This window comes from Schistocerca americana, chromosome 1, assembly GCF_021461395.2.
Source record: "Schistocerca americana isolate TAMUIC-IGC-003095 chromosome 1, iqSchAmer2.1, whole genome shotgun sequence".
Classification (NCBI taxonomy): Eukaryota; Metazoa; Arthropoda; class Insecta; order Orthoptera; family Acrididae; genus Schistocerca; species Schistocerca americana.
In genome coordinates, this window is record NC_060119.1 from 784,838,081 (window position 1) to 784,860,720 (window position 22,640).

Here is a 22,640-nt window from a genome sequence, read left to right on the forward strand (position 1 = left end):
TTTCCAGAAGTAATTGCGGAACATGCTTCCATAGTTGGCTTTCCTTACAGTGACTCACATACTGTCTAATGGATCAGTAAAGACCTAGCCAGTGATACCTGCAGTCTTCACGAATCCCAGGTGACTAGATGATGAAGAGCCGTGGAAATGCATCAGGATAGCTGGTCAAAGATGAGGTGGGATTGTGAGCAACCATATCCATCCCATTGGGTCATCCTCTTACACAATGATCTGTCTATTAACAGGTATCCTTCTTTGGTCAGTTCGTCCTTGAAGTTTCCATGGTTTTCAGCAGTGCTGGATCTTCGCTCTGTTCAGCAGTAACATCATTTAATACAACGATGGCTGAGACTTCATCCACGCTGCTGTATGTGCCGAAGGATTCCTTGAGAGGCAGTCAGTTCATCTTGGACTTGCAGAGCACTCTGGAACTGCAACCATCCCATAACTGGTAATGTCAGTGTGAAGTTCTGCCTCGGCATTTTCATCATACAGTGTCAGGACTGTTAGCACCTCCTGAAGGACAAGAAAGCTCTTTCTTACATATCGGCGACTCTCTGCAGTAGTTCTTGCAGGGGATGTACCTTTGTACAGAAATCTTTTATGAATAGCTGGTACTATGAGCACATTCCGAGAAAACATCTGATATCACGAGTATGATGAAGAATCGGGGTTTCTGTGACTGCTCTTATTTCCTCTGGGTCGGGAGTATTTCATTGTCATTCACTACGTGCCACAAGACTTATTTTTTGGATGACGAAAAGGCACTTCTTTGGATTCAGGCAAAGGCCTGCAGTACACTTCAACACAATTGTCTGGAAGCATAAATGTTCCTCAAATGTCTTCGCAAAAGCGACAACGTCATCCAAATACCAAAGACGCAACATCCATTTAAGGTGTCGGAGCACATCGTACATTTTAAGGTGGCTGGAGCATTACATAGTCCAAATGGCATAAATTTAAACTCATAGAGGCCATTATGAGTATGAAGGCAGCACTATTTTGTGATCAGCCTCGTAAACTTCGATTTGCCAGTAGCTTGTTTGCACATACATAGTTGAGAAATACTTTGCTCAAGCACTCTAGGGTGTCAGCAATGTGCGGTAGTGGATAGACGTCTTTCTTTCTGATTTTAATCAGTTTTTGTAGTCGACACAGAAACGCCATTTGCCAACCATCTTCATCGCAAGGACCATAGGGATGACCAAGGACTGTCTGAAGGTTCAGTGATGTCATAATCATATTTCGTATTTCGGCATAACTGTCATCAAGGAGTGTGACTGCAGGATGTGATGCAAGAGTATATAGCATTCTTCACCCCCCATCTACACTGCATTAAGGTGTGAAACGACTGATCAACCAAAAATTGACATGACGTCTTGTGACCTGTTTCTGCTCCCTTCGCTACAGTTTACTGGTTTTAGTTTATTTTTGTAATATTTGAAAGGAGTGTGATTGCAGTTATTGACGCAGTGTTGTAGGTATGTGATTACGTTTAAAAATGACGACTCAGTGAGTCAAAACTAGTTATGTAACATTTTAAAAATTTCATTGATTTATTGACTGTGGCTTAACCATCGTTTGTGGCGTCAAATAAACACTTTACAGCATATTCCCTACTTTCTCTTAGATTATCAATCGTTCAGCCAGTGACATCCTACATGAGTGCTGGCTAATGAGTGGATGATCTCCAGTGTTGACATATTGTTTTCCCATTGGCTGCTTGGTCTGTCCTTTACTAAGTCCAAATTTAAAAGCATCCGAAAATTGACACAGGATGGCTATCAATCGCCAACATAGCTCCTCAGTCAGGCCAGGTCACACTGACAGTTTGACAGCAGCTTCCTCCCCTCTATTGTCTGTATTGATAGAAGAGCATGATTCTTCACGTATGACACTAAGCTGGCCTTCCTGGATTGGTTTGGTTGTCTCTACACACATACGTTTATGGATGACTTGTGAATAATCTTGACTATTAGTGATCGGAAGTTCTCCTTCGTCATCTTCAGTGCCTATTATCGTCGCTGGCACGTAGCATTCTTTTGGGAACCTGTGTAGCTTTTTTCGATCGGCAAAAGCTTCACACTTTAACAGAGCATCTGAATTGTCAACTGGTACTCATCCCGTTGTTGACTGTGGGCTAATAAAGTCTTCAGTGGCAAATAACCACCCAGAGCAATTTTTGTTACGTGCGCTTATAAGAAGCCTGTAAGAAGTCCTATCTGAGAACAGTGTTATCAGTACGTTCTGTCATAATTGCAAATTTGAAGAGCTATGTTTTATCATTGATATTCATTCTAGCAATAAATGTTCCTATCATTTGAATGCACTTCACATTTGCGACTTTCAGCACAATCGCTTTCATATCATGAAACGTAGTCTTCTTTAGCTGATGACGATAACCATCTGACATTACACAAAGGGAAGCCCCTGAGTCGACCAGGACAAGTTGGTCATGGACGACTGACTGTTGTCCATGGAAGATTTTCATCCGTGGTGGCCTCACCTCCATAGATGGTCTTGAATTTTTACATCTTTGTAGTGTCGGCAAAAGACTGACATTTTGGAGAGTGACCTCATAAAGAGTACAGTGACTGGCTTTCATGCTACAGGTTGATTATAACCGTCCGCAGCTGACGTGTGTGTACAGCGTTGGGATACTTAGTTTGGAAACTTTACAGTCGAGAATATATCACTTCTACTGCATTGGCACAGTTCACCTGGCCAAAATTATCAGTTAGCAGACATATTTGTTAGTGAATGTTAGTTGCTACACGGCCCAGTCTCCTTAACGTGAATACCGCCTATGTGCAATAGCCACTCACAGACAGCAGGTGGTAGCACTAGCAGAGGAGGGTATATGGGCTAATGTTGGCATTTCTGAAATGGTTTAGTTTGTAAACTATTTGCATGCTGTTGTGGTTAAAGTATGCCGTGAGTAGCACTATCGAACACTTGCTCCGAGATAACTGTGGTGCAACAAGAGCTATACTTGGTATGGTTGAATGATGGTTGCAGAGATGCTGATGGGCAAATAGACATGCAACTTTTGAGCAACTGACCACCCAGATGAACCAAAGGGCTATGAAAAATTTCTCCTCAATGGTGATTCAGTGAGTGTTACTGCGTAATGGACCTCCACAGAATGAGCCTGGTTCATCCTACCATGCTGACTGCTGTTCACCGGAGACAAAGGCTGGAATTTGCAAGCCAGTACCTCAACTGGTCGTCCATTGATTGATGACAGGTGGACTTCTCAGATGAATCACGTTTTATGCTCCATCAGACAGATAATCCTTGGTGTGTATGGGGCGAAACGACTGAAATCAAACACCGTGCATGCATTATGGTCTAGTGGGCAACCTCGCCATTCTGGAAGGCACAACGGATCAACACAAGTATGCATCTATGCTTGGGGATTATGTCCACCCCCATGTGCAGATTTGTTTTACTTGACACTATGGCATCTAGCTGTAGGACAATGCAATGTGTCACGCTTCTTGCGTTGTACATACACGGTTAAAAGGGCGCCAGGATGAGCTAACTGCACTCCCCTGGTCACCAAACTCCCCATATTTAAGCCCAATCGAAAATCTTCAAATGGGGTGTTCGCGCCATGGATCCTCAATCGAGAAACCTAATGCAGCTGGCCATGACAGTGGAGTCAGCATGGTTCCACATCCTTGACGGTACCTTTCAGAACTTCACTGACTCTCTTGCACACCTCGCAGCAGTCCGCTTTGCGAAAAATGCATATTCTAGCGTGTGGCAGATGGTTACATTACTGTGACTGACAGTGTACTTGCGACTAATCACAGCGTAATAACTAAGGTGATAAGGGCAGAAGACGTATTTTAATCTTGGTAGAGCGCGGAGGGATACAAATTGTGAATTGATGAACTGTGGTTTTCAACTGTGAAAAATCGCAACTAAAAGTCGCAACCACCGAAAAGTAGCATTGACAGAAATCACTGATATCACAGTTCAGTCGATCTATAGTCGCCAAAGTAATTTTCGGTGGGTTTGTTACACTACAGAAATGACGTAGTAGATGGTAGGATTACCGGTTACAGTAGTAGCATTGGTAGGGAAGGGAAAATAAATGAATGTGTACGAGGGAAACTGGTAGCCGACGACTTATTTTTGTTTTTGTTTGTTTGTTTTGCACATAATTAGAACCGCGTGTAATCCACTGTTAGTTCATTGAGTATTTTATATCCTTACATAATATAATCTGCGTTTTATAAGTAATAAAAATTAGTAAATGACGTAGCTTCTGCACATTTATGCAACCAAAGAAATTACTTTTGATGTAGGCACAGTTTACATGCACAAACATAAAAAATATATATAATTATTGTTATTTTTTACTCAATAGAGAGTCCTTCACCATAATCAAAGGGAAGAGTTTCCTGTTATTATTGTTAAATGTGGAGGTCGTTTGTAACAGAAACATGTTTTATATAAGTTCAACGAAGTACTGAAGCTATATTTGATGTAGTTTTGTTTGTGATTTTCTTGTATTTCACTTTTTTGTTGAAGAAATTGTGTTTTCTAGCGCTATATTATAAATCTATATTGTTTTCTTTATTTTCACTAAAACGTACCTCTGATTCGCGTTACAGATCAACAATTATCGATAAAACATGAGTTAAACATTGACAATTTCAGTTTTGCTATGAACACTGTTTATTCTTAAGTAACACACAGGGGGTTAGTTATGTAGAACAAACCCATCCTTTCATACACTGACAGAAGTAAAATCACGACACCAAGAAGGAGTCTTGCGACCTAAATGAAAGTTGGTAGGCATGTTCCTACATTTGAAAGATGATGTATATTGAAATTTCGCGGAAGTCACATAAGAGTGGCGCTAGTGGTGAGTTGATGTTAGTCAAGAACTTCTCCATTATCAACACCTCACATTTCAGATATGTTACGACCCGTGGCTCTACCCTTCATTCGATCCCTGCTAAACCCTACATTCCAGCAGGACAATGCACGACCGCATGTTGCAGGTCCTGTAATGGCCTTTCTGGATACAGAAAATGTTCGACTGCTGCCCTGGCTAGCACATTCTCCAGATCTCTCACCAATTGAAAGCGTCTGGTGAATGGTGGCCGAGCAACTGGCTCGTCACAATACGCCAGTCACTACTCTTGATGAACTGTGGTATCGTGTTGAAGCTGCATAGGCAGCTGTACCTGTACACGCCATCCAAGCTCTGTTTGACTCAATGCCCAGGCGTATCAAGGCCATTATTACGGCCAGAGGTGGTTGTACTGGGTATTGATTTCTCAGGATCTATGCACCCAAAGTGCGTGAAAATGTGAAACGTCCCCTTAGATAAATTTATGAATGACTCTGCTGATAAACCTCTTACATTATTTGATTTTCAAACAGCTGAGCAGAACTGAACGTACTCAGACATTTCGCTGTTTGTGTATTCTGATCAACACTAAACTGACACACAATATTTTTAGCGCAACGCAATCTGACTTTCAAAAATCCCTACAAAAGAATGGCCCTGAGTAACAATAACCTATACCTTACACAAATCACTTACCTTACAAAAATCTTAGATACTCCAACTACTGCAATAGAGCGAGCGCGACTACTGTCAGCTAAATGATTCTAACTACTGAAGTCACTAACAACTGATAGGCATAGTTAGCAAATGAAAGATTTTGATAAAGAACAATCAATGTATTTACCTCAATAGCGTTCAAAAGTCATAATATATATATAGCAGTTGATGACATCCAGTCTTGCAAATTTACTGTCTCTGATGGACACACGTCGAGATCATCCGCTCTCAAAACTCCGCCATCTCTCTCCCCACATCCACCACTGCTGTCGGCTCACCTCCAACTGCGCAACGCTACGGGCTGTTAACAGCCGACTGCCCAACACTACAATAGCAAATTCCAACAATGCAAACGAGCCACAGACTGCACACAGCATAGTCAATGATTTTCATACGGAGCGCAACATGGCGTTACCAATATAAAAACCTAAAAAGCCTACTTACAAATGCAATCACATATCAGTTCTAGTATGATATATTTGTGCAATGAATACCCGTTTATCATTTGCATTTCTTCTTGGTGTAGCAATTGTAATGACCAGTACCTAGATAAGTGATTCCCGAAATTTCATTCCTCTACATTAATTATTTTTTGTTGTTGTGATGTTTTTCGTCAGTGACTGTTTCCAGACAGTTCTCAGTTTCCGGTTTTTAGGGCACTGCTTGTTTTTGCAAAGAAAACGATTGTTATGAGGTAAAGCCTGATAGGTATGCAACACACCTAATGCACATGTAACGCGGGGTACGCCCGTAACTGACAAAAACTATTGGGAAAGCTACCGTAGTCTGCCTTACTTACGGTAGTCTACGGTAGCCTACGGTAGTTTTAAAACACTACAACGGCCAGCCACCTGCACACGCGTCGCCTGTACCGTAATGCAGAGTGGTGCGGTGTGTTGCGCAGGACGGCACGTGTTCGCGCCGGCGCTGGGCCTGTGGGACGAGTGCTCTGCGGGCGGCGAGTGGCGCACGTGGGAGCGGGTGTCGGCGCTGGGGGCGGCGCCGTGGCGGCGCTACCTGGGCCGCTGGGGGCCGCCGGCCGCGGGCTGCGCGCCGCCGCTGCCGCCGTCGCCGGCCTGCAGGCTGGCGCCGGGGCCGCCTGCCCTGCTCGCCAGGCCGCCCGACCTCGCCGCGCACTGCCCGCCGCCGTGACGCCTGAGGGCGCTCCACCTAGCACCGCGACTCCAGCCGTCGGCAAAGTGTTCCTTGTTCCTCCATTAGACTTCATTGTCAGAGTCGTTTTGTTTCATTCCCCTTGTTCGTAGTTGGTATTCTTTTTCTGACAAAAGGGAATGTTCCAGAAAACAGGTATGCAGACCTGACACGCACACTAAGTGTTGCTAATGTAGAAACTGAATGCTACTATTAATTCAGCTGGAACATCCAGTGCAGCAGAAATGTGTTTAGCACTTATAGTTCCTTCAAGGTGACCGATTACATGCTTACAGTCCAACACTTGTTTGTGGCGACTCGCTAAGAAATAAGAAGCAATATTTATTGAGAGTATGTTACAAAATGGACCAAAGTTAACTTTGGTACAGTTTGATGTTTGTTATTTGATGTCCTAAACGTAATATGTACAGTGACATGTCTACAGTGATATCTACATAACTTTGCTGTCTCTTGGCAGTCTGACATTATCACTATAACTGATTGTAATGTTGCAAACACTCTGTTAATGGTTCTTGTTAACGGTAGTTAGCAAAACTGAATCCCGTTACATCCAAATCCACAAAAAATAAACTCAAAATATATTTCTTTAAAAATAAAAGAAAGATAAAAATTCCCTGAACGTCTTCCTAAGAGTCAATCACCACGCCTTTCAGTCTATGTAAGTATAGACCAGACGTGGCTTAAATTCAAGTAGTATCGACGACAGTTGAGAGATATATTCCAGATAAATTAATAAGAGTTGGTACTCAGCTCGTGGTCTTGCGATAGCGTTCTCGCTTCTCGAGCACGGGGTCCCGGGTTCGATTTCCGGCGGGGTCAGGAATTTTCCCTGCCTCGTGATGACTGGGTGTTGTTGTGTCGTCTTCATCATCATCATCCATCCCCATTACGGTCGGAGGAAGGCAATGGCAAACCGCCTCCGCTAGGACCTTGCCTAGTACGGCGGTGCGGGTTTCCCCCATCGTCCCCTACGCCCCTCGGAGTATGGGACATCATCATCATCATCAGTCATCCTCCATGGTACATAAAACAGGTCAGAACACTGTTGCTGAAGCATGCCAGGTTTAAAAGAACGAAAAATCTCCAAAACTGGTGTTCGCTTACTGCAGCTCGAAACTTAGCATGGACTTGAGAGCGTGACGCTTTTAATATTTTCCACGGAGAGACTCTTTCTACATATTTGGTAGAAAATTCGAATTGGTTCAGGTCGTATGTTAAGTACACCAGTGGCAAGACTTAGTCAATACCTTAACTGCAAGTTTGCAATGATAATGTAACTGATGAAAATGCCACCAAACCAAAGTTGCTAAACACGATTTTCCCAAATTCCTTCACCAAAGAAGGCGAAGTAAATATTCCAAAATTCGAATGAATAACACGTGCCAACATGAGTAACGAAGAAGTAGATATCCGTGGTGTAGTGAAGCAGCTTGAACTATCTCAAAGGCAAGGCTTCCGGTCCAGATAGTATACCAGTTAGATTCCTCTCAGAGTACGCTGATGCCATAGCTCCGTGTTAAGCATTCGTATACAACCACTCGATCGGCGAAAGATCCTTACCTAAAACTAGTAAATTGCACAGGTCACTTAAGAAACTAAGTAGGAGTAATCTGCTGAATTACAAGCACATATCACCAAAGTCGATATGCAGCAGGATTTTGGAACATATAATGTCTCCAGATATTACAAATTATCTCGAAGATAACGATTTATTGACAATCGACCAACACAGATTCAGAAAAAATCGTTCTTGTTAAACAATGCTACGTCGCGACTCAAATGTAAGTGTTGTCTGGCACTGAGCGACAGGAGTTTGCTAGGAGGGAATAAGCCGGTTGGCCTAATGCCCAAGTCTTAGACAGTAGTCGAAAAACACATTTCCCATTATAATTTCGCAGAATACCACCAGTCTTGTTGGAAATGCTTCCAGCGCAAGGAAAAAGGACCAAAGACTTTGCTTCCACTTCGTTATTATCACCACTCACACGTTACAAAAAAAATTCAATTTGCTCTGAGCACTATGGGACTTAACATCTATGGCCATCAGTCCCCTAGAACTTAGAACTACTTAAACCTAACTAACCTAAGGACATCACACAACGCCCAGTCATCACGAGGCAGAGAAAATTCCTGACCCCGCCGGGAATCGAACCCGGACGCGGGAAGCAAGAACGCTACCGCACGACCACGAGCTGCGGACAACCCACACGTTACATGGTTGGTATAGCACAACAGGCATCTCATGTGTCTTTCACTGTAACCGTTCTGACAAAAGGTAACTTCGAGATGGGTTAACTCAGTTGACATATTTTGAAGACCAGAGATGACGTGGACGCAGCGAACCAAGGTATAAAGTATCCCTTTGTGCTAAGCTGGATGCCGACAAGTATCAGCCTGTGGATACAAATCAGTGTGAGTTGGCTTCCTACAATGGTATGTCCCAACATACCATCAACTTTCCTCCTGACCAACACATAACGGCAGGGAAGGCAGCCATCTTGTTTCAAGTCCATGATGAAACGTTTATTCTGATGGACTAAATTCGGATGTTCTACAAAGCCATTTAAATTTTTACTCATATGGGGCCAAACAACAAGTGTCCTCTACATATCTGAAAAGAAACACATTTTGACATGCCATTTATAAGAAGCCAGCTAACAATGTTCAAAAATGTTCAAATGTGTGTGAAATCTTATGGGACTGCTAAGGTCACCAGTCCCTAAGCTTACACACTACTTAACCTAAATTATCCTAAGCACAATCACACACACCCATGCCCGATGGAGGATTCGAACCTCCGCCGGGACCAGCCGCACAGTCCCTGACTGCAGTGCCTTAGACCGCTCGGAGCAAATAATGATTTACATCTATAGTCTGATAGTTGTCACTATATGGCTCAGCATGAAAGGGTACTTCACAGGGCCCCCGTGAAGGCTTTTCTTCCGAGTTCGCTCATCGTGAAGCGAACTTTCATCAGAATGGTTATAGCAAAATACAAATCAGACATATGTTGCACTTTCAACCAATCATTAACTAGTGAGTGATGATAATGATGAGATGGCGCCAAAGTCTATGTCCTTTTCCATTATACAGGATTGGTAATATTCTGCACAAATGTGATGTGAAATTGTGTTTTCGGCCACAATATAAGATTAGCACCCTTTTAGGACCTGTGAACGATTATCTTGATTTGCTTAAGGTGAGTTTCTATCATATTGTCGCCTACACACAACTGTCACATCTCTAAAATTAGTAATGCTAAGCATCACTTAGTACTTGTGAAGGCACTGACTGTACATGCGAACAAGGAACTGTCCTCTGCGAATCTAGAGATAACGTACTGTTTGTCAAAAGCCCTATCCACAGAAGCCAACATGACATTAGCCAGAAACATTCCAGAGGAAGTTCTACAGACCATAAGACGTTCGTTGTAATGTGGAGTATGACACCTTGTGAGCCGACACACGACTTTTCTGAAATCATGGAGAGAAGCTTGTAATGCCTGGACTGGCAGTTGACAGTAATAAGTTGATATTTGTAATGTAAGGAGGCGTCATGCAGTTAGCTGTGGAGCCTACAGTCAGTAACGAGAGACGATCCACATGAGGCATTAAGACTGCCTGTGTAAGTGCTATATCCGCAGGTTATCGCCAATGACAACAGGTATCAATAATACAGGCATGTACAGCAGGTTCTCAAAGTTCTGGTCCGCTAGTGCCATCACCTCAGGAAGATCGAACATAAACTTTCTGGGCATCATCATCAGCACGTCGGTATATTACTTGGGGAACATTCTGCAGTTCCCATGGGAACATGGGACATTAGATTCGCCTACAGACGTGCCATCCTTGCCGCCAGCAGCACGAGTACAGCAGTTAACCACGCCACAATGGCGGATCACTACTTCACGTCCATGAACCACATGCCCACCGAGCAGATACCCTGTATTTAGAAGGATATCGTGCATTTAGAACGTCGCTCAGCTACTCTGCAGTCAGTCCAGTTTGCCGAGCCAAACGAGGATCTGCTCATCGAAGAGTCCAAGCAGCCCAGCAGTTCCACTCACCTTACCAACCTGGACATCACGCATCACAGCCACAACGAGCTGCCACCCATCAGCTGAGTCTCAGCCTCTCTGACATTGGCCTCCGTGGTCCCAGGGCATCAGGATTTGGTATCCACCGATTTTCATTGTCTTTAATTAATGTATTTAAGGACAGCCATCCTCATATCAGTTCGTCTGGCCTTTGACTCGTACTGTTCACACTCAGCAGTGATTGTGGTCCACACCAAACATATTCGCCTCAAAAATTTGTATATTTTTCACCAACTCCAAGAGACAATTATTCAGTACCAGGTATCGACGTTTGTTCTTTGTGTTCATGTTATCTTCTGTCTGACTACTTTTGTGAATTTTAGTTGTGAGTCTGTTCATTTATACTTGTTAAAATAAAATTTATTTGGTTTTATATCCGCCTGGGAATCTCGTCTTGCATTGTGTGCCAGCAAGAGGCCACTACAGTAAGCCCAAAGCTACACTGTTCATCTGAGTCTTGTCTATTGATTTCAGAACTTTGCTGACTATTGGTAGCATTTAGTTCTAGCTTAGCTTAGCTTCACTTATTGGTACGAAGTATTACATAGGTGATTGTATTCGCTCTTCGTTTAAGCTCATGAGTCAGGCAAGTGAACCCATTGTTTTGTATATTAGAACTTTTTATGTCAAACCTAATTCTTATCCTGAACCACTTTCAGAATATCCTCAGTTTCCAGATGAGTTTTTACCACCTCAAAACATGCTTTAGCCTTGTGCATTTCAGGTTCTGCTAGAGGAACGCACTTCTGTTTACTGTCTCAAAACTACTTGCAGGATGTAATGAGAGGTAAGTCTCATGTTTTTTGGCTAAGTGTAACTTTACGATGCGACAGTATTCCATGCAGTCTCTGCGTGTCCATCTTTTTAGCGATGGTTGCAGGACTCGGCTGTTTGATAGCTGATGTCAAATTAAACGGCTTTCAGCCGTAAATTTTCTACCTTATTATATTGGACAAACAGTTTCAGCGTTTTACTACGCCATTTTGAGTCGGCAGGAGATGGTTGAAGTGGTCACTGCAACAAGTAGATATCTACTAATACCAGTATTGCTGGCCCCTGTTTTGATCGCAAACGAAGAAGATTATTCCTGAACGTCGGTCAGGGGCCTGAAGATGACGTTGAAAATTGACGGCTAAAAGGCGTTTAATCTGACATGCAGTTGTATGTCATATATTGGCCAGACCACCAGGACTGTGGAAGACAGGTGTACAGAATGTAAGCATCACACATGGTTGCAAAATCCAGTCAAATATGCTATTGAAGAACATTGTCTTGGCGCCAGTTATCCCAGGAAATAAAACAATATGGACATTCTGCCACGCAATTCCATCTATGGGCATAGTGATACTAAGGAAGCCGTCGAAATTGAATCAGTAAGTGACCTTACAAATCGAGATGGAGGTTCCTGCTTGATTTCTGAGTGAAATTCTGCTCTCTCTCTCTCTCTCTCTCTCTCTCTCTCTCTCTAGTCAAATGAAATGAATGCAACCTCACTTATCGATTATTAATATTCACAGTCGATAATATCTGACGTTGGTCATCTTTGGCTATGGATTTTCAGAGTTCATTTTTTATTTCTAGAGTGATTTAATCAGGATGGTAATATTGGAAAAGTATAACATACCAGTACCTAAACATTTATTCTCTTGATAATGAAAAACATCAAATGTAGAACATGAATTTTCAACATAAAATTTCAATATGGCTTTGACATATATGACAGAAAAATGATTTTTTTACATTCTAAAAAATTTTTTGGGGCATATTCATCCCACTAAATACAAATTACGCACAAATCACCAGAATTACTAGGGAGTGCAGTAATGTTTATAATCTCTGTGTATGATGTGTAATACTCATGAAATACTATTTGAAACAGATTCACTGTGCCAGCTGTGAACACTCACCATCATGTTTGATCACTGGTTCTTGAAGTTTCTAGGTAGGTGGTGGTATTAGATTGATGTGGGCTATAGATCTCCCAATGTTCAAATCTATGTACTACTGTAGTGGGAAATATTTGGTCCATCAACCATGGAAGGGTTACTTAGACATGTTATAATTTGTCAGACATATAAACACAAACAAGATCAGGACATTTTATTTGTGTGTTTGTTGCAGAAAAATTCCACTTCAAGTTCTGTGCAACTATGTTTAAGTTTAGCAAGTGTTATTTACGATGCAGAAATATAATATTGATCTGAAGGACATATGTACATTAATGTAACATTGGGTAAAAATATGTATTACAATTTAAAAGACGTATCATTCTAATACAAATTTAGGTGTTTAATCGTTGACATTCAAGAAATAAACATTTGGGACCTATCTTCGATTAAAAAAACCCGATACCTGACAAAACTTTTTTTAACATTTTCTATTTTCATCAGCAACTTTTCTTACCAATTGTCAAAGAACTGGTAGAAAAACTTAAAGGTACAACTGAATGCAATAGTCTGTAATGAACTAAAGGCTTTAACAGAAACACGTCGACTTGATGCCATTAATGAATGATATTATCTGAATATTGGTAATATCTGTCCATATGTTATTTGCAGGAATAATTTACATTTAGCACAAGTATACAGTCTGCTACACATTTTATGGTGATTCGTTGAATAATCTGATATTAACATACTGTGTGCCAATGCAATTCTATTTTTTTGCAGAATTAAATTTAATAAAATGAGAGTGTTGTATCATGTAATAACTGGTAATCATATTTTTCTTTAAAAACAATATATAGATATTTTACATTTATCTATTTCCACTTTCGACTATCTGTCTATATCATTGAGTACACTTATCTTCTTTGTAAATGTTCTGGTTGGGTTGTTTGGGGAAGGAGACCAGACAGCGAGGTCATCGCTCTCATCGGATTAGGGAGGGACGGGGAAGGAAGTCGGCCGTGCCCTTTGAAAGGAACCATCCCGGCATTTGCCTGGAACGATTTAGGGAAATCACAGAAAACCTGAATCAGGATGGCCGGAAGCGAGATTGAACCGTCGTCCTCCCGAATGCGAGTCCAGTGTACATGTTCTGACTTAAGCACAAACCACTCTAGTTAAGAGAGAGTTTCATAAAATTTTAAAGTAGGCTTTTGTCTTAAAGCTGGTAGTCACTAGCCACACCTCCATATAGCTAAAGAATTATAAGTCAAGTACTCACTATGTGCCCATGAGATAAATAAGAATATTTTCGCATTTACGGTGGACCCAGTTGGAAATTATTCACAACAATTTTGAAGAGATGATATTTTAGAGAAAAACAGCTCAAATTATAAATAGGCTTTGTACTCGTATAATAGTGAATTTTATAAGTTTTATTTTATTGTACCTTATTTTTCTTCCTGGTGAGCCGAATGAGCCAAAGTGCGAGCTTTAATGCTACCTGGTGGCATTGCAGACTCGCGGTGCGGTAAGGGAAGTATGTGAGTGGAACAGAAACGATTGGGGAATCATTCTAGTAATGGTTTATGTCCCAAATGAGGAAATCCACTGAAATAACCAACTTTGACAAAACGCAGATTGTTGTGACCCGGAATTCTGGAACGAAAATCTCTGCAACGTCGAAGCTAATCAGCTGTTAGCGTTCTTGTGTCACGAGCATCCATGGAGAGTGGTTGCAGGGCGGTGAAGCCACGAATAAACGACAAGGTGTCGGTTGTTCACATCTCGTCAAGGAACGTCGCGATCGGAGGCTTATTCACTCTGTAAAGCGGGATAGGAGGCGAGCTGTGGCAGATCTGACACCAGGATAAAATGGCGGTGCACGCACAAGAGATTTGGAGCACATCGTTAACAGAAAAGTGTTGAATACGTCCGCAGCAGACGACCCCTACGTGTTCCTATGTTTAGCCAGCAATATCGTCAGTTACGACTGCAGTGGAGACGGGAACTTGGAGATTCGTGGATCAGGGAAAACGTGTTGCCTGGTTGGATGAAACACGAACCGTGTCAAGCACGCAGGCCAACGGGTGACATTCACCTAGGCTTACACCGGATCTGTGGTAGTAATCGAAGGCACCACGACAGCTGAGGACCACGTGAACATTATTGCATATTATCTACATGTCTTCACGCCTAATGTCTTCCAGAATGGTAATGTTCTCTTTCAGAGGATTGCTGTCCATGAACAGGGGCAGAATCGTTTTATATATGCTCTTAGGAATGTGATGGTGAACTCACTTTGATGTCTCTGTCATCAGAAAACCTACCAAGGACTTGTCGAATCCATGCCACGCACTAGCACTGTTGCGTGACATTCCAATGGTGGACCTATACACCATTAAGCAAGTGGTCACACTACAAGCCCGTATTTATCAATCTCATAGCGATCGTGAAAACTGGAGTGGCTGAGCGGTTCTAGGCGCTACAGTCTGGAGTCGCGCGACCGCCACGGTCGCAGGTTGGAATCCTGCTTCGGGCATGGATGTGTGTGATGTCCTTAGGTTAGTTAGGTCTAAGTTCTAGGGGATTGATGACCTCAGAAGTTAAGTCTCATAGTGCTCAGAGCCATTTGAACAATTTTTTGATCGTGAAATCAAGATTAAATTAATTACAACACGCACAAACATTCTACTCGCGTTCCATATGTGAATGAAACAGGAAAACGCCCTAATAACTGGTAGACATACCTTCTGCCATGCACTCCACATTGCTTCGCTGAGAATAGATACTGATGTAAATCTGTAGGTGTGTTCGTAATGTTTCGGCTCATTAGAGTGATACATGTCCAGCTCTAATAACAATTGATATCAAAAGGTTGGTTAACTTGGATGTTTACTTGAAGTACATCAAAAACTCAGATTCAGTGAGTCATAAAGAGTCATAAGTGGTCATAAGAACTGAAAAATCAAATTTTACATCTAACTTAATCCCACGGTTTCTTGTCATAGCTACGAGGATGTGCTGAAAAGTAACACCTCCAAATTTTTTATGTGAAAACCCTTGAATCTTTTTAAATAAAATAAACGCCATTTAACATTCAGCATCTTTGTTCTTCATATCTTCATATTTGCAGCCGTCTGCTGGTAGAGGTCTCTGAATTGTAGCGTGTAACATAGTGGTATATAACGTAACTATGTCGGTCGGTGAGGAACAGCGTGCTGTAATCGAGTTTCGAATTCGAAGAGTTCATCCACACATGCAGCACCCACACTCTCCTTCAGCATGACAATGCCAGAGCGCTGCGAAGTCTACAACGATTCGTCGCCTTGCGTTCTCTGTCATCGATCATCCTTCATACAGTCCCGACTAGGCCCCATCCGATTTTCATCTGTCTCCAAAACTTAAAGAACACCTACGAGGAGTTCACTCTGACAGTGTTCAAGAGGTGCAAGCAGAGGTGAGGGTGTGGCTCCGTCAACAAACTCAAACGTTTTAACGTGATAGTATCAACCAACTCGTCTACCATTGTGAGAAATGTGTTCGTCACCGGGGTGATTATATTGAGAAATAATAATGTACGCATGAAGAATAAAGATGTAGAATGTTGCTAACGTTTGTTTTATTTAAGAACCTTTAAGACTTTTCACATGAATTCCGAGGCACCACAAACGCAAAGATGCGAGCTTGCGCGAGTGCCATAGAGACTCGCCACTTGCGCGAGTGCCCCCAGCACCATGGGCAGAACTGTGGATGAAGATACCGACTTCGCCTCGGCCAATTGCCGGCCGAGTGCAATCCGCCAATGACCAGACGACATAGGACAGAAGCGTACTCTGAAGGTAGAAGAGCAGCGCTCACCCACTTCGTTATACATCATCGTCGGGGGTCGACTTAGACGGGAACGTCGTTTAGTGAACTTCTACAAGTGAACACACAGTTTTTGTAAATTGCATTTGCTGTGTACTGTGAAGGCCTTTTAAGTGTTGTATTACATGCAGTGTTGCAGACTTCATTATTCAACAAGTCAAAAAGATAACTAAACCTTTTTAACTCATTTGTGTGACTATTTTACTAATTTGTTGGAGAGTTGTAGAACCTTCGTTCTCCTATCCTATTCCCTGGCCCTGGGGCATGGCTGTGTAATAGTGGCAGGGAGAAATTGTCTTAGCGGCGTACTGCACCAGAAGCAGTTTCACGAGTTCACGAACTCGGCCTGTCGTAACAACAGTGGCAACTCGACCTCCACTGCAGTAGCGACGAGACCGTTACAAAACTGACGAGTGTTTACCAAATATCCTGCGAAAACCTGTTCATCTCTGTATACCTATGTGTAACCTACATCCGCTTGAACCTTCTTATTAAAATCAATCCTTTGTCTCCCTCTACAATTTTGTGCGTCACCTTTTTGGGCTAAATACCTCATTCAGATAGACTGCTTGAAATGAGGTCCAAATAAATGAAGCGTCACACAAAAAATCTTGTTTGAATAAGCTTACTTTTGATGCATCGAAATGTTAGACGACTAACAATAGGAGTTAATGAACTTTCTGTTTACATGATCTAGAATGTTAAAAAGGAGTTGACGAATAGCAGCCTATTTCTGCAGAGTAGAGAATGAGACAGTGGTGCATAAAAATCTTTGACCGTTTACCCAGTGCGTTGGGAACCCAGTAGACAAAATTAATTTCTAACATAAACTTAAAATCATGTCATCTTGAGAGCTACTTGTAATCCACAGAACAATTTCTGAATGAGTAATAACTGAATGCGTCTTTATGTGTATGTCAATGTGTAAGACCAGCCTAAAACAATTTTATAAATTTTCAGCACTTTGTCACATTTTTGGCCGAGATATTGCTAAAATTTACTCGATCCACATCACAGCAAGGGATCGCAATTATCTATCGAAGATGCTAATGGGTGACCAACCAACTCCAGAAACATTCTTTTCTCGAAAAATTGTAGATTCGTGTAGAAATGTGAAAAGAGGCGTACCGCTGAAACGGCCTGTCGGACGTTCCTTACGCACCAGTATTTCGTAGTTTACACAGGTATGTGGTAAAAAGTATCCATTCACTCGTAGGCTCTTCCCATACCGCGCCCTATTGCCCACGTGGCTCGTGCTTGCGCTCCCTTTCGGGTCTGTCTCTCAGAAGGGCAGGGCCTCAGACAAGGTCAACCGATTCGCCTCGTATTTGCTCGCTTATGTACAACCGACAATGAAAGACACTAAGACGTTCTGGCTTAACAACCCGCCCCCTCCCCCATCCCGTTCCTGAGAAAACAAACACTAAAGTCATGACACGCAATCGACTCAGAATTGACAGGATCGAGAGATAATTTAAAACTGAGTACTTTTCATCGACGTATATGAGGTCAGCGAAGCATATTTTCCTAGAAAATGAGGAAAGTAACTTTTTCGACTGCCGCTTTTGTATCATAAGCTCCACACTGTTAAACGGAAGCATGGAAGCAGAGAGCCTGTGTTCGATTCCCAGGTGTATTCTGCAGTTAAGTTTTTACTTTTTTTCCCTTTTACATTTTTTTCTGCACAGAAACTGGAGGAATAGGACGATTAACAAAATACGTAATTCCATAAGAAATAGTAACAAAGTAGCAAAATAAATTTCTGAAAGACTTGGATTAGTAAAGATTTAAAATATGAGGCTTCATTGTGTAAAAACAAGTTCCGAGTAAGATTGCTGCAAAGACGAGCATCCGACGCACGTTATCGCATAAGGCTTCAAAAACTAGCCTCCATCGCGGCTGGTAGTATACATAAAATAACGCTTTCGTACACGTCGTTATATTCCATCGCCGCGACTGGAAAATTATTGCTGAAAGTTTTCGTGCTTGTAACAAACTAAGGAGCAATTTGGTATTCGGGGCATAGAAGAGGTCAATCGTTTAACCCATTCGTTAAAAAAGATTACTTCACTTACTCCGAATCCGGGAAATAGAAAACTTCAATTTGCAAAGCACATCATGAGAATACTTTAAAACCATACATTGCTGGCAACAAGTTTAGTCTGATATTGGATTCCAAGGGTGAGAAACCAACAACATCGTACATGACAGCATGTTTATAGACGACGAGGATCAACTGACATTCACGGTAGAAGTAATAACTGTATACCAGACAGATGCCGTAAAAGAACTTTATTTCCAGGCTTCAAAGTAACGGTCTGCTTCCGGCAACCGAGCGGGAATTGCGCAACCAAGCGGATGTAACAACGATTCGCAGCGTATGATCAGCTTTCAGCACCGATTTTTCAGTCAATGTTGTCGAATGCGTGGTATGCACCAAAATTAATTCCCGAAAAAGAAATATTTTAAAATGTAAATCAAGTTTAATAACTCTTTTCATAATGAGGGGCCACAGTCATAATATATTTCTTTAAAGTCAGAACCGCCATTAGACTGTTGTTTACTTGGAGTTTTACATTTACACTTACACAATCATGATATCGGCTTCAAAGTGCCATTATCAAGTGTTACATTTACGCTTACACAATCATGATTTCGGCTTCAAAGTGCCATTATCAAGTGTTTTAAGCGTTATAAATTGTCTAAGATGGCATACTGTCGTATGAAAATACGCTATTAGACACATTGTCTAAGAGTCGATATTTCTGGCAGTTTGTTTTCCTCTGAATTTCCGGAAGAAACGATGTAACTGAGCTAAGATTACATTGTTAGATGTTCTAGGTTCCACGAGTAAATTTTCTTCGAATATTTGTATGACGACCATAATCCATCCGATTGTTCGAAGGAAACTAGGGGCGTGTAACAGAGTGAGTGAAAGACACACTGTAAATCAACCAGCATAAAATTTTTAACTCCTTGCTAACCCAAGTCGTTTGAGAAATTTATTTGCCTTCAGTGTTATCATTAACTGTTGATTTACTTACCTTGTTGTCCCTCCTGCGCCTACCAATTTCGAGGGGGGAAGAATTCAAATAAAAAGAACTGCAGAATGCAACTGGGAATCGAACATAGCTTCTCTGCTCCGCAGCCAGACATCTTAACTGTTACTCCAGCAGCGTTTTCATTGAACGGCTCTTACCTTACAGAAACATAAGCGGCAGTCGAAAAAGTTTATTTCCACGATTTCCAGTTAAATATGCGTTTGCGGACCCCATGTAAGTTGAAAAATGCTCAGTTTTCAATTATATATCGATCCCGTCGATTTTGTGTCGATCGCACGTCATTAACTTTAGGGGTAATTTTCTCAAAAACAGGGGGTTGTTCAGCCAAAATTTCTTGAAGTCTTTCATTGTAAGTTGTACACAAGCGACCTGTAAAATATTAGCCGAATGGATTTGCCGTGTCTGAGACCTCTGCCTTGTCAGTGGACTTCTAATCATCACGGTGTACGTACATCCGCGGTCTGTGTGTCCAGGTAGTAGTGAAACTTGCGATTTATTTGTCACAAATAAAAGCTTACTTTTTCAGTGGTTCGTAACATTATCATTAGTTTCACAGATGGACGTCCTAAAATTCTTCGATTCCTTAGACTCTGTTCGCTAGCGCCATTTCTCTTTGCTTATGATGCATGTAATTGTTATAGTTGTGAATCATTGCTCGATATCTGTACATTTATTTCGTTTCAATCTTTCGTTCCCTGTAAGTCTTTAATTACGAACGTTCGTTTATTTATCTTCGAGCGACATTACTAAACTTTGCAAGTCTTACACGTATGTATAATCACCATACGTCTCCCTCACTCTGTTACGGAGATACGACTAATTCCTTTCTCGAAGTGAGCGCGAATCGAGCTCGCAGTTCCGTGTGGCCTAAGCACACAGGCACTCGGGGGACACATTCACAAGGACGGCCTAAGGTCTGCTGTTAAAATGTGAACGACAAAAAAAAAAAAAAAAAAAAAAAAAAAAAAAAAAAAAAAAAAAAAAAAAAAGTTCAAATGGCTCTGATCACTATGAGACTTAACATCTGAGGTCATCAGTCCCCTAGAACTTAGAACTACTTAAACCTAACTAACCTAAGGACATCACACACATCCATGCCCGAGGCATGATTCGAACCTGCGACCGTAGCGGTCGCGCGGCTCCAGACTGACGCGCCTAGAACCGCTCAGCCATTCCAGCCTGCTTTCTTTCTCAGAAAAAACATTCAGACATACATACAAAACATATGAACAATTATCAAACTACAGACACAACACAACGAAAAGACGAAAGATAAACACACAGTGACAATTGGGAACACACAGAGCGAGGTGGCGCAGTGGTTAGCACACTGGACTCGCATTCGGGAGGACGACGGTTTAATCCCGCGTCCGGCCATCCTGATTTAGGTTTTCCGTGATTTCTCTAAATCGCTCCAGGCAAATGCCGGGATGGTTCCCCTGAAAGGGCACGGCCGACTTCCACCCCCGTCTTTCCCTAATCCGATGAGACCGATGACCTCGATGTTTGGTCTCTTCCTCCAAACAACCAACCAACAACTGGGAACACTACACACTGTGAACACACACTTCAGCACACAGTGGAAAGTGCAAGTGAGATGTAGTAGTAAATGTGGGTAAAAAACATGGGAAATCGTCCATCTTGAGTATGGGGATCAAGTAAAAATATCTCCCTACGTATGTCGGCCTGAAACTGCCGGTAGAAGTATGCGACCATTATTATTAATTTAATTGACTGGGTTTTTGAAACGTTGAGTATTCGCAAACGAACGGGTACTAGTTGTTTTTTGGTACATTTATTCCAAATGAGATGTTTCGGGATCTGATCATCATCAGATTTCATGGTGTAAACAATATAAGAAATAATTAGTTTTACATTTTTAAGGCACCAAATGTTAACAAGAATCTGCAAAATCGAAAGTGTCAGAACCAATACATACCACTTCTTAGCAAAAATAACTGACATTTAGGTCCTTAAGCACACATTCACGAACCAAAAGGTGTGACATAATTTAAACTTGGAAAATGGGAATGTGGGTCGTGAGAAGGCCTACGGAAAACTGCTACTTCAGTGCGCTCGCTCTTGCTAGGCAAACCACGCGACATTTGCACAACCGCAGTGCTGTAAGGTGGTGCCCTCTTTCACCGCGTTGATTAACTAGCAAGGGGGAGCGTACTGAAGTAGCAGTTTTTCGTAGTCCTTCTCACAACCAACATTCCTATTTTCCAAATTTAAATTGTGTCACACCTTTTGGTTCGTGAATTCATGAGTAATGAATAAGATAAAGTTTTTTCTATGAAATGGTATGTATTGGTTCTGACAGTTGGATTTTGCACTTTCTTGTTAATATTTCGTGTTTTAAAAATGTATAACTAATTATTTGTTATAATGTTTACACCAGAAAATCTGATGATGGGCAGAACCCGAAACATGTCATCTGGAATAAATGCAACAAAAAACAATTAGCACCTGTTTGTTTTCAACTACTCAGCTTTTCTAAAGTCCAGTCAATTATATTAAAAATACCTCTAGAACCACACACATGGGTCAGCAACACTGGAAATCGTAAGTAACACCAAACGATAATTTAGCCTCATGAAGTTGTGTTGCAATAGTTGTTTCTAACCTTAAAAACAAGAGAAAAACATGAGAGAACGTAACTTAGTGACATAACTGTAACTACTACACAGTTAATTTATTAAACATGTGCCGGCCACGGTAGCCGAGCTGTTCTAGGCACTTCAGTTCGGAACCGCGCGACTGCTACGGTCGCAGGTTCGAATCCTGCCTCGGGCATGGATGTGTGTGATGTCTTTAGGTTAGTTAGGTTTAAGTAGTTCTAAGTTCAAGGGGACTGATGACCTCAGTAGTTAAGTCCCATAGTGCTCAGAGCCATTAAACATGTATTACAGGCCACTGAAGATGTCTCATAACCAAAAAGTGAAACGCGTATGGCATTAAACAAA

At 41.8% G+C, this 22,640-nt stretch overlaps 1 protein-coding gene across 1 annotated transcript in view; it reads left to right on the plus strand.

Annotated features, from left to right (window-relative positions):
• Window positions 1-10,883, plus strand: part of LOC124594223 — an 84,721-nt gene extending 73,838 nt beyond the window's left edge. Inside the window, exons 5-6 of the mRNA XM_047132589.1 lie at window positions 6,492-6,628; window positions 10,755-10,883. Coding sequence (XP_046988545.1) covers window positions 6,492-6,628; window positions 10,755-10,883 — 266 coding nt within the window. The remainder of the gene's footprint in view (window positions 1-6,491; window positions 6,629-10,754) is intronic.
• The last annotated feature ends 11,757 nt before the right edge of the window (window positions 10,884-22,640 follow it).